The sequence below is a fragment of the Chiloscyllium plagiosum genome, unplaced genomic scaffold, assembly GCF_037043375.1.
Source record: "Chiloscyllium plagiosum isolate Xiang-an unplaced genomic scaffold, Cpla_swu_hap1 HiC_scaffold_8, whole genome shotgun sequence".
NCBI classification, from domain to species: domain Eukaryota; kingdom Metazoa; phylum Chordata; class Chondrichthyes; order Orectolobiformes; family Hemiscylliidae; genus Chiloscyllium; species Chiloscyllium plagiosum.
This window is the reverse complement of record NW_028270146.1, coordinates 43,832,183-43,845,498: the sequence shown is the minus strand read 5'-3', so window position 1 is coordinate 43,845,498 and position 13,316 is coordinate 43,832,183. Positions and strand designations below refer to the sequence as shown.

Sequence of the window (13,316 nt, the reverse complement as noted above, 5' to 3'; positions counted from 1 at the left end):
CAACGGACACTCTCGACCCAGCTCCTCAACAGCCTTTCCAACTGTTCTGGAAGCCATGTGCTCTTCCTCTCTGTAAAGCGTTTAAGGTGCCTCCGAATCTGAGAAAGACACGATGGATATCTTTGCTGCCTGAAGACGACAATTAATTTCTTCTGAGGTGTTCCAGGCACAAGAGGCAAGCTACTGTGCATGTATTAGAGGCAGAATTCAAAAAACCTGACCTGGTGCTAAAATGCCTCAGAGGAGCTGTAGATGCATTGAAAAATGAAGAACCAGCCTTAGAGAGGGAGGGATGTCGTGGTCGTAGAGAGGTCTGCCAGGTGGACCTCATACAGCGAGTGCATTGTTTGCAGCCGTGGAACTGGTCGAATCAGGGTACCTGGCCGACAGATATAGAACAGGGGTGCAGGACGCTGCCACACACCACACCCCTCTTCTGAACCCTCTCCAGCTTGATAATATCCTTCTTATAAGTATTTCTCATGAATGTCCTGTTCTAGAAATCCTCAATTTTCCCAACTGAAATGTTTTCCCACTCAATGATATTTCACACACATAGGCTTTAAGTTCTCAAACTTAAATGTTTATGGATATTCTGAAAAAGTGTTAAATATAATACGTATAAGTATATATAATAAACATTCTATTAGTTCTGGTATTACATCTTTTGACAATCTTTTCAGCACAACACTTTATTCACTCAAAATGCATTGTTTAGTTCCAGTTAATAAAATTCCTAAAGAATCGCAATTTTTTTTTAAAACTATTGTAACTGATAAGAACCCCTTCTAATGGAGTACAGAAACAGATGTTTAGGCTGAGCAAGGACAATCAGACAGATGCTTAATGAATGCATATGTTGCAGATTCACAAAACCCCTCTGTTCAGGAGATTAATCTCTAATTCGTGAACAATCCTGGAAGGTTGACAATCCAATGCTAACATTGTCAATCTTGTCTTGGACTTTTTATTTTACCTGTCATAAAATAACAAAAGATGTCCAATATTCAAATCATTTGTGGTAATAAGTGGTAACTTTAGATTTAAAAAAAAAATACAATGCCTACAATATGAAAACAGGCCATTTGGCCCAACCCATCCACGCAGTCTCTGAAGAGTATCCCACCAGACCAATCCCCTCACCCTATCCCTGTAACCCTCCATTTCTCATGGCTGTACACCTAACCTGCACATCGCTGGAACTACAGGGTAATTTAGCATGGCCAATCCACCTAATTTGCACATCTGGAATAAACCCACAGACATGGGGACAAGCTCTGTCTGTGTGGACTTTGCTGAGTCACCAGAGGGGAGAATCAAACTCATGTCCTCAGTGTTGTGACTCAGCAGAGCTAGCCACTGATCCACCATACCACCCCAGAGTGCTGCCCCATTCTCTGAAATGTTGTCAAAAAAAAATACAAAAGTCATATTCCTACAACAGGAAATACTCAGGTCTAAAAAGAGAAACAGAGTTAACATTTGAAGCTAACAATTTTGTGATAAGAGGTTGGAATGTTAGCTCTGTTGCAGCCATGAGCAGTTGGATCTGGTGGCATGAAATCAGCCATGCCCATTCCAAGTGCTACTTTGAAAGTTCAAATCAACATGAATGTCTCCTTCCATCTTGTTCTAATGTAACTTTAAGCCATAGATGAAGCAGTGTCTTCTTTCATCAAAGGGCTCAGCAAAAACAATGGTTTGCACTTTTCAGCCATTAAAAAAAGCATTTCTATCATCCCTTTGTCCACCCTGCTTCCAGAAGGCATTCAACAAGTTACCTCTAAAGAGCCCATGGTGTTGGAAGCAATATATTAGCATGGATAGAGAACTGCATCATGGATAGAGAACTGCAAAACAGCTTGGGGTGGGGGGGTGGGAAAGAGAGAGAAATAAGTGATTCTTTTTCAGGTTGGTGACCCAGGCTTAGTGGGGGTCCACAGGAATCAGTGCTGGGATCTAAAAATGTTTATAATAATATTTTAAATGACTTGGAGGAATGAAGCAAATGTTATGAAGCCAAACTTATTGATGACACAAGAATGTGGAAAGTCAGGTTGCAAGAGGGATACAAAAATTTTCAGAGACATTTTTAGGTTAAGGAAGTTGTGTAAAAGTTAAGAAATGGAGTATAATATGAGAAAATGCAAAGTTGTTCAATTTGGAAGGGAAAACAAAACCACAGTATTACTGAAATGGAGAGCAACTGCAAAAAGCTGCAACACACAGGCACTTTGGGGTACTTGTGTACAAAACAGAAAACTGGTACACAGATTCAGCAGGTAAACCGGAAGACTAACAGAATGTTGGCCCCTATTTCAAGGGGGTTAGAATATAAGATTAGGGAAATCTTACCACTACTATACAAAGAGCTGGTGAGACCACATCTGGAGTACTGTGATTAAATCTTGATTCCCTTATTTGAGAGAAGATATTTCATTAGAGACAGTTCAGAGAAGGTTCACGAGACTGATCCCAGTACGAAGGCAGCAAAGTGGACAGGAAAATGGTCAGACCAGCCATGATGCTACTGATTGGCTCAAGGGATTAGCTTTGCATGGCTGTGATTGATGCAGACATGGTGGGCTGAAGGGAGTGGTTCCTTTGCAGTATTGTTCTATGAGGAGACAAATAGCCTACTTCTGTTCCTATTTCTTATGGTTCTCAATAATGAGTGGCTTCTAGCTTAGAAGACTTTCTTTAGGCTGAGCAAGGACAATCAGATATGCAATGAAGCATGTATTGCAGGTCCACAAAGTTGGTCTGGAAGGTTGGCAACCCTATGCCAACAGTTAAAATAAAAAAAAACAGGGACAAGATAGATTATCAACTAAGTGACAAAATGTCTAATTAATCTTTGAATAAATTACAGCTTTATTCAAACATAGTGGTTACAAGAATAAACAAGTTTATGGTGATAACGGTCATATTTTCAAATTCTTTGGTAAGTTGACAAAGATTTTTTTTAATTAAAAAAAGCAAATTTCTACAGTTTATTCACTTCCATCATAAGACCATAAGAGAAGACAAGAGTTTTAGCCTTCTCTTCTCCACTTCTAGCTTAAAGTCCTGTTGACCAGCATATTTACCCCTTTTTTGCTTGAACATTGGTCTCAGCTTGGTTCAGGAGAGACATATAGATCCCTCCTGTTCCAATACTAATGCCAGCACCCCATGAAAAGGAACCCCTCTTACCCACACTACTCTTTTAGCCAAATATTTACTTCCCTTATTCTTCTATCCTGGTGTCAATTTGCACGTGGCTCGGGCAGTAATCCAGAGATTATAAACCTTGGAGTATCTGTTCTTTAATTTGGCTCCCAATAATCCCCGAACAGGTTAACTTTCCTTGTCTTGCCCATGTTCAGTACAATAACTGGATCCTCCCTCTCCAATCAGAGATATCACTTATCCTGGCACCGGACTCACCATGCAAGGCTATCGATCTGCTTACAAAAGGATACTATCTATTCCTCTAATTATAGAGTCCGCTAAAACTGCCACTTGCCTTTTTGCTCCCCCCTCTTGAATGACCTCCCATACAAGGCTTTAGTGGTTAGTTTGCTCTTCCTCCCTGCAGCCCTCTTGCTCATTCACATAGGGAGCAAGTACCTCATACTTGTTAGGCAAGGTCAACAGCGGAGGCTCCTCTATTCCGGACTGCAGGATTCCTCTACCTCCCTCACCCATCTAATACTGCACCAGCTGTAAAGCACTTCAGTTTGTGCTGAGGCTATGAAAGCTGTTATGTTAATGAGTGTCCTTTTACTATTCAAATCAATATTATCCAAGAACTGCATGTATTACCAATTGCTATATTTACATGAAACAAAATCATTTTGGTATTTACATTACTCTACAATGTAATTGTAACAACTCACCTTTCATGACATCACAAAGAGGCTCAACTGCATTAACTATTTCAACAGCCTGAAAGGTAACTTTCTAAACACACCAAAATCTATTTTCTTCTGACTCAATAGAGTATTATACCATTTACCTCAAGATATTTAGTATTTACTAGTGACTCAAGTAATAAGATCCTGAATGAACTTAAATCTACAACTCATATGTAAAGTATTGCCAAAACGATCCTGAAATGACGATTTTCTTCGTCTTTTATTTATCACTCTTCTCCCCCCCCCCCCCCCAAAAAAAATCAACAAGCCAATCTTCTGCAAAACACACCTCTTCTAGCAGAGGTCCGCGATGGTTCACAATCTGATATGCCCCATTTAATAATTCACCCAACATGACGACTGAGAACAGAAATATAATTAGGTTAGGATGGTGGCATCACATTTCCCAAAATCGGGAACCTAGATCAAACAAACAACACACGATAGTGGTTAGATTCATTTCTTCCAAGAGCAGGTGGTACAAAATAAGATCCATAAGTATCTTAATAGAGGCTAATGTGGCAGTTTAACAATTTGGTCATGTGTAACCTGACAACCCCGATTTTAAGGTTCCAACTATTTGACCAACTGCAAGAATGTTTAATCCAGTATTAGATTATATTGAAATATATTGTAACATTAGTTGTAAAATACTGGGTGTTCAACAGTCCCGCGCTTTCTCAAGGCGCAGACACGGCTTTACTGGATCAGTAAAATGGCACTTACCACGTAGCCACCCCACACATAAAGAAATCCGTCGTTAAAAACCGCGTGGTGGTGGTTTTCTTGTATTCTTCGTGACCAATACTGGGATTCAGCCATTTTCCCTCAAGTCAACCTTCCGGCGTCGTTTTTTCTCCTAGTCCCACTCTCGACGCCTGTCTCAGTGACACCCACACCCAATCACATGCGGCTGCCTCGCAGTACAGCGCCTGGCCAATCAGCACCCTCAGCTCGTTCCCTTTCAGTACCCGAGCCAATCAGGTACCGGCCGCACAGTCGCTCATGGGACGTCACTACGATGACGGAGCCCGCACGCGCTGCCGTGGTGGCCGTTGGAGTTTAAAATTATTGGGCGTGTGGTGTGCTCCTTGGTACGTCACCATCAGTTTCTTCAGTCATCTAACCTTCATGGTACACTTTCAGTTTCGAAAAGTCTGCTCGAAAAACAACAATGGCCGGGGAAGGGAAAGAAGGAGAAAGCAACCAATAGAAAATGCACGGTTGTTTTGGTTGGCAACAAAGATGGTGATATCCTGGCTCGCGCACTAACTATTTTTGGTATGCAAGGCCAGACTGCAATTTAAGTGTTGAGGTTCACAAAAGGGCCACAATGATCTAATGTACTAAATCTCAATTTAAGTTACCCCTTTTAGCGAATGAAAATTGAATGAGGCCAATTTTTCATAACTTCCCAGTAAAAAGCAATCTTCTGCCATATCAAGTTCAACATTGCCCTTCTACGTGGCAGTTGTTGCTTACATTAAAAAAGGTACAATATTAATCTGGAACATCACTGGCAAAAATATTTTTGCCCAGGTCAAATTATTTGTTGGGATTTCTGCAGGGAGTTGCTGACCGAAGGCACAAGTTAGGCATGCTGATAGAACACACTCCAGCTCACTGGATGAATGCAGCTCTAAAAACAGCACACATGACAAAACACCCACTTGATTGGCATCCCATTCATCAACAAACACTGGCAATTCTTTATACCATGGACAAATCACAGAACTGTTGTTATGATGCAGAAGGCCTTTGACCGTTCACATCTGCACGAGGTGTCTGAATAAGCATTGTGACTCAATGCCATTCTTCTGACTTTTCCTCCAGTAATGTAAACATTTTTCCTATTCAAATGATTATCTAATGTCATCTTAAATCACTTGAATGATCCTGCCTGTGTTACACTTCCACATAGCATTTGGAATGCATTAAGCACTTGCTGTGTAAAAAATATTTCTCACATACCACATTTGCTCCTTTGCAAATTAGTATAAAAATCAGTGTCATCTGGTGAGTGGGAATAGATTCCCTCCAGTTACCCAGTTCACAAGGGTGAAAATGAGAGTACAGAAGCATTATGTTCCTGTCAGAGTGAAAGATAATACTGGTATAATTTAGGAACAATGGATGATTAAAGATTGAAGTTCTAGTAAAGAATAAAAAAAAGAATCATATTAGATATAGACAACAGGGATCACCTGTGCAAGGAAAATCTCATGTCTCACCAACTTGATTGATTGAGTTTTTAAATAAAGTAGTTGAAAAGATTGATGAGGGCAGAGCAGGAGACTTTTTTTTTAAACTTGGATTTTAGTAAAACCTTTAACAAACTTCCACATGGTAGACTAAATCAGTAAAATAAGATCACATGGAAATGAAGGTGAGCTTGTCAATTGGATATAACTAGCTAGCTATCACTTGGATCCATACACACAGACAATGAAGGACAAATTCAACTGTAACAATGTATCTATCCTAGGACAAATCAAACAGAGACATGCACAGGAATTCCTGGAATCCCATAGTCAAACAAAAACTCCATTAGCAAACATGTAAAGTTGGACCCCATATATCAACCACTAAAGAAACAGAACCACCAATCCAGCTGTACCACACACACACACACACACACACACACACACACACACAAACAGGACAGAACATCAATGCTTCACTGGATGCACACTGATGTTACTTAGAATGGTGACAAAACATCTGACCAAACTTACTAGCTCAGCAAGTCAACAACCTCACCCACAACCTGAGCTAAAAACTTCGAATACTGAGCTCCAGTGAAGAATTTTTGAATTTTAACATTTTAATTGAAGTAATTTCCAGAAACCGGAGAGATTTAAAAACCAATTCAGTCTCTCAAACCACCTCAGTGAGCAAATTGTGATTATATTAACTAACAGTGTCATAAAAAAATACTAACTTTTAAATTTAATCCTAAATCTAGACATTAAAAATAAGGATTTACCGAGAAGTTTAAAATCAATAGTTCCCTAAAGTTTAAACATTTAATAACTGTAGCAGTGTAACTATTTATTAGTGTTCACATTGGTTTATCTAAGGGGTCTTGTTTCACAGTAGTGTCCCTATCTCTGGGCCAGAACATCCAGGTTCACCTGCTTCAGAGCTGTATTATTGCATACGTGAAGGAATAGATTTTAAAAAAAATCCATACACTATCAAATAACAGAGGCAAAAGTGAAATTAGAAGAAGTTGTCTCAGTACATCTTATTGAAAGCAGCAGCTAGTGAAGAGGACAATGGATACAGTCTCTACTTCCACATCTTCACACCATGCTTATGTTTGATTCCAGGGTAGGAATTATGTCTGTGACGACAGAAGCATCTCAATCCAACAAGAACTACATGGCACAGGACACAACCTGGTGCGGCTTTGATCTTCCCTAATTAAGAAGCAATTCTTAACTCATTCTCCTAACATAGCTGATCGTGGACAATCAGATAGTATTGTGGCCATTTGCCAGTACGTGCTCCAAGCTCCTGCTGCCATATCTCTAAATTATGACCCATGCGTCACAAACATTTTACTTTCCAAAAACAAAACTCTCAACACCTCACATTCAATTTATGTAACATTATCTCTCATTCTTAGCAGAGCTGGAGATTCTCCTGTTAAGAGCTCTCAGGAATTCAGGCAACAAAGTATTTGGGAGCCCACTTGTTCTCAGGACAATTACTTCCACTAAAACAAACATTGTAAACTAGATGAAGACATCCATAGAATACACAGCATCAAAATAAACAGATTAATATCAGAATATATTCAACAAAGCAACTTAGTTTTACCAAGAGGTCCCATTCTTGTCAGTGGCTCCTATAAAAGTGTGTTACACCAGCCCAGTAGCTGTGGCACTTGAGCCTACACATGTGCAAATCTTTTTCTCTCGGACTGCAAAAGCTGCTGAAGCCACAACCAAACAATGATAATGTTTGAACTGACTGATTCAACAAATTACAAAAACACCTCTGGAGGTGGTGAGACTTGAACCCAAGCCTTCTGGCTTAGAAGCAGAAACACAACTATGCGTCACAAGAGCTTCCCAGTCCAACTTTTAAAACAGCAGCATTGGTTTGCAAAAGGAATTCGAATTCCCATGTTACTGTCAACAATCATGTTTGCTGCAGCAGTTTCAGGGCAATCACCAGTTTTAAAAATGAAAGTGAAAGAAAATGGCCTTTTGTGAAAAACGGTCAACCTAGCATCTTTGCAGGCAGGATTTCCCAGCAGGCCTATCCGAATAAGGACAGACTTTTTTCTAGAGACTGAGATAGTCAGAGGTATAAGAAAACTCAACCAACATAACAGCACCCGCCAGACATCGTAGCAAGGGACAAGCATAAAAATACTAAAGATCCTTGAAACTGTGAACAATGGAACCTATCTAGTTAATGGGAATAATGACTCTAATATGAAAACAGTTTGGGAAGCTCCATGAAGTCATCAAAACTTCAGTTAAGTAAATTTGGGACAGTATCAACCCTGTTGTTTCCACGAATGATGAGATCAAACCAACCCCAGCAGAGATGCTTTGTGAAATGTAATTACCCGAGGGGCGGAGCTGGCCGATACTTTGGAATCACAAGGGTATAAGGGGCAGCAGGGCCAGCTATCAGACTCTTTCTTTTTCCACTCTCCTCGCCGAGTCTCTGGACACCAATACTTTGGGGCTGAAGACATTGACACTGTGACTTCAGAAGTCTCAAAAACATCCAGGACAGAGAGGAAGCTCCACCAGACAAGCAGAAGTTCCTTGGAGACGGAGAACCCTTTTCAGGCCTGGGATAGCTGTACTTTGTAGTTGGTTAGGCATAGGGGGTGGGTGGTTGTGTAATCCTTAAAGTATCCTGTAAATTGTGCAAGGTTAAAGATTTACGTTGTGTCCACTCTGTTGAATCAGATGTACAGCAATTTTTTTTTAATATCATAGCATAGAGTACGTTTCATTGAAGTCTTGTACGGATTGGGAAAGTTGAATTTTCTTCTGTAATAAAAGCTCATTTGGTAATTTTGAACTCATTTGAGTCCATCTATGCTCCTTCTGGGTACACCAATTCTGGCTGAGATCACAGCAGATCCTAGACTAAAATTCCAGTGTCAAGAACCGAACGGTGATCTGGGCGATTGCTGCTCAGGATAAGCTGTTTGATCTCTCTCTTGGGGGCACTGCCCAAGTGGGTAAGTACTAGGTGGTCAGGCATTGATGGCAGTCGCAATTATCGTATGGAGATAAGTTCCGACTTGCTGGTCAGGCTATAAACAGAGTTGAGAAGATTTGTAGCTCAGGTTGAGGTTCTGGATGTAGGTTTGCTCGCTGAGCTTGAAGGCTCATTTCCAGGTGTTACCTAGTAGAGTGACGAAACATCTTCAGTGGGCTTCAGACGATGCACTGCTGATAATTGCTGCTTTCTATTGAAATGTTTGGGTTGGTGATATCATTTCCTGTGGTGAAGTCACTTCCTGTTCTTTTTCTCAGCAGGCAGTAGATGGGGTCTAACTCAATGTGTTTATTGATAGCATTCCAACTGGAACTCTATGCTTTTAGGAATTCTCGTGCGGGTCTTTGTTTAGCTTCTCCTAAGATGGATGTGTTGTCCCAGTCAAAGTGGTGTCCTTCCTCATCTGTATGTAAGGATACTAGAGAGAGTGGATCATGTCTTTTTGTGGCTGGTTGGTGTTCTTGTATCCTGGTGGCTAGTTTTCTGTAGTGTTTAATACAGTCCTTGCAGAGAATTTTGTAAATGACAGGAGTTTTGCTTATTGTCTGTAATAGGGTCTTCCAAGTTCATTAGTTGCTGTTTTAGTGTGTTGGTGGGTTTGTGGACTACTAAGATGCCAAGAGGTCTGAGTAGTCTGGCAGTCAGTCATTTCTGAGATGTCTTTGATGTAGGGGAGAGTGGCTAGGGTTTCTGGACATGTTTTGTCTGCTTGTTTGGGTTTGTTACTGAGAAATTGGTGTTCACTGGGTACCCATTCATTTTGAATACACAATATAGGTGATTTTCTTCTGCTCTGCAGTGTGTTGGCTCATTGAAATAATGTTCTGATGCAGCTTAGTTTATGGATGTTGGGATGATTGCTTCTGTAGTTCATATTTAGTCCGTATGTGTTGTTTTCCTGTAGACAGAGGTTTGAAGTTCCCCATTGGCTGTTTGCGCTACTGTGACATCTAGGAATGGCAGTTTGTTGTTGTTTTCCTCCTCTTCAGACAACACATCCATCTCAGGAGAAGCCAAAGACCTGCACAAGAATTCCTAGAAGCATAGAGTTCCGGTTGAAATGCCATCAACAAACACAGAGTAAGACCGCATCTACCACACCCTGAGAGAAAAAAAACAGGAAGTGACATCACCACAAGACATGACATCACCAACCCAAAGAAACCCAAACATTTCAATAGAAAGCAGGAATTATCAGTAGTGCCTCATCTAAGGCCCACTGAAGATGTTACCTAGTAGGGTGACGAAATGTTTAGAAGTGAACCTTCCAGCTCAACGAGCAAACCTACATTCACATCCTATAAACAGTGATTTCTGTTCAGCGCTGTCTCTCCAGGGGAGTTGCCCTATTATGGCATTCTAGGATTTAAGTTTCAGAGCTTGCTGGAGAGGGAGACCAGCACTGTACTCAGCAAACCCCAGCCACCAGCCTGAGTGCAGAGTAAAGGAAAAAGGCCCCTCCACACTGCAAGGTTCATTAAAAATGGAATTGCATACTACTACAGTTCTGCTTTAAGGTGTATGTGTTGTTGCCACAACTGTTAGGATGTTTGAACTGGTCTCTACACATCATCCATAAAGGTTGACTTTTGTGATGGATGGTTGGCATAGATGCCAAAGTATTAATAATGCTGAAAAATGGAATTTAATAAAGGTTGTTTTAAATAACTGTAAAAATGAATACAAGCAAATATGTCACCTTTCTGTTCATGAGGTGAACCAGACATCTGCTACTTTTGTTTATCAAGTTGTTCAGAGATGTTATTACATACCACTGGAGCAGGTGGGATTGAACCAAGGCCTCCTGGCTTATAGGAGCAGACACTTTCACAGCACCACAAGAGTCCCTTCTGCTAATTTTCACCTAAGCCACAACTCCTGATCAAAGATTGCAGAAACCAAGGAATAATGCAGTATGCAGCATAAAATTTTTTAATCTATAGCAAGTAAAGAACACTGAAGTTTGTGTGTAAAGCTGAAACTATCCTTTTACTGATTTAGAAACCCTGAATTAGGAAGAAGTTCCAAACACTATCACTGCATGCAAATAGTTGACAAGCATAATTCCCATTAGTCCCCAATGTCTCTTTTCCTCTCTATCACTTCACTTCATTGCCCTGTTCACATCCATCTCGCTCTAAAACATTTCTCCTGTTATTTGTAGCATAAAGACTGTCACATAGGGCAGCTATGGGGAATGCCAAGTGACTAAAGGAGAAAATATATACACGATAAGCATCCTGAGTAAAAGGCAAAGTTTTGTCTCAGTATAGCCGATGCAAGTTAGTCTGTAAAGCTTAGTTAATGGAATACTGTCACGCAGTCAACATTTTTAAAATGTGTAGACTTCTTTACATTCATATTGCTACAATCGGTTCTGCACTGTTTCATTCAGAAACAAAAATGATTTTATGGGTTGGTTGCATGAATTGTGATCAGATAGTAATTCTTATGGATCAAGAAATACATTTTCCATATTAACTTTCCTTCGAGATCCTATACAAATAACGGACTCTACAGATTGTCCAAGCTCTAGCCAACATTGTCGTTGTAATATGGTGGTTTTTTTTTCAAATCACGGAAACCAGATAAGTAAAGTTTATACAATAATCCTCCACTTAATAATAGTGCTCTTTTATTTGTAAAAAAGTTAGAAGTGATTAACTTTTACAATGCTTGTGGCCTTAGAGGTATGTTATACGTACGTTTTACAACGCAATGTCAATTGTTTCAATAATACATTATATTCCATTTCTCCGAGACATGAGACACCAAAAAATCTGAAAAGCAGCAAGAAATGTGGAGAAAGTCATTGAAAACAAGTCAAAATAAATTAACTGGTAAGTTCTTGTTGGTACATAAATCATGAAGGCAGATGGGTTAATCTGGACTTGCATTTTGGCCCAATTATTGACAGTGCCTTCTCCCCCCCGCGCCGCTCCCCTCCACACATCCCGCTTCAATCATTTCCATCCCCCTCAACCCCTCATCTCCCACTCCGCTCCCTCATTCATGTCATGAGATTGGGGCCAAAATAAAAGGCAAATTGCGATGCGCTGTTCTGTAAACACTTCAAACCTTTCCAAAAATTGAAGCGACCAAGTGTACAACAACAGAAGTGGTCAGGAGCAAGTTACTGCATATATGCTGGAGCCTGAACAACAGAAGCGGTCATGTTGCAAGGCGACATTTAAGTGACGTCTGAACCTAATGCAAGGTGCCAGGGGTTATTTGATTTCCCACCTTCACACAATTCAAACCCGTACCCAACCATTTCGCGAACCAGAGACTAATAATCAAAAACCTGACACGAGAATGGAGGTTACGAGGTGATACTCGCCTTGGATTCGAGTCTACAAAGGCCGAACAGATGAAGATATAAAAGGGACAGGACAGAGACTCTGGGCAAAGGGTAACACGATCCAAGCTGGACTCTGCTCGCCAACCAACATAAACTTACCACATAACCACCCCACACATATAGATGGTTGCCAACCAAAACCGCACAATGGCCGCTTCTCTCCTCCGCCACCCAGTTAATGCCGGAATCGGCCATTTCCGCGCCTCTACTCCATCCGGGCAATAGGCAACAGGGAAGACGATCGATCTGGGAAATCAAGCGTCTCTAAATACTGCAGCGGCAGCATCAGCTGCTTATAATTACAGAAACATGACTTGTGTCTGTGCATACCGCTAAATGCAGAAATGCATTTCCTATTTTTATGTTGTTATTGCTCCAATGACAATACAATATATGTTTTGATAATATATGTTCTTAGGCAGTCCCTTAGGATCAAGAATGATTTGCTTCCATATGGCTAGTTTAGTTCATAATCTGCAGATAGTGTCATATGTGGGGAAGCTGGTGACTGGAGGGACAGGTAGCAGAATTTCTCGGAGGTTTGTGCTGACCTCTCGAATTTGTCTCCCTGCATATTCCGGATAAAATCTCGGACGTGTTCAATGTCGTCTCAATTCAACCCCATTTTAGTCGATAACGGATTAGATGCTCCCATGAGTTGACAGGGATATTCAGGAAACCTTTGAGGAGATCATTAAAGTATCTGTGCTATTGGCGTATACTTTTGTTTCAGGGTTAGTGGTCTTTTTATACTGACCTAGTGATTGAGCTTGAGGAAGGAAGTCCTGCAGCTTCACATC

At 40.6% G+C, this 13,316-nt stretch overlaps 1 protein-coding gene across 6 annotated transcripts in view; it reads right to left on the bottom strand.

The window, feature by feature from the left end:
• The window catches only part of LOC122553506 (kelch domain-containing protein 1), an 88,668-nt gene extending 75,910 nt beyond the window's left edge, over window positions 1-12,758 (bottom strand). The window contains exons 1-2 of one of the 6 annotated variants that reach the window (XM_043697372.2): window positions 12,616-12,748; window positions 11,861-11,935 (exon numbers count right to left, since the gene is read on the bottom strand). Coding sequence is in view for 5 of the 6 variants with exons in the window: in XM_087989755.1 (XP_087845881.1) it covers window positions 8,485-8,616 (132 nt within the window). In the remaining variant the exon portion in view is untranslated. Of the gene's footprint in view, window positions 1-4,188; window positions 4,260-4,625; window positions 6,493-8,484; window positions 9,451-11,860; window positions 11,936-12,615 lie in introns of those variants that run through there. The other 5 variants (XM_043697369.2, XM_043697366.2, XM_087989755.1 and 2 more) reach the window with 5 other exon arrangements.
• Window positions 12,759-13,316: the final 558 nt, after the last annotated feature.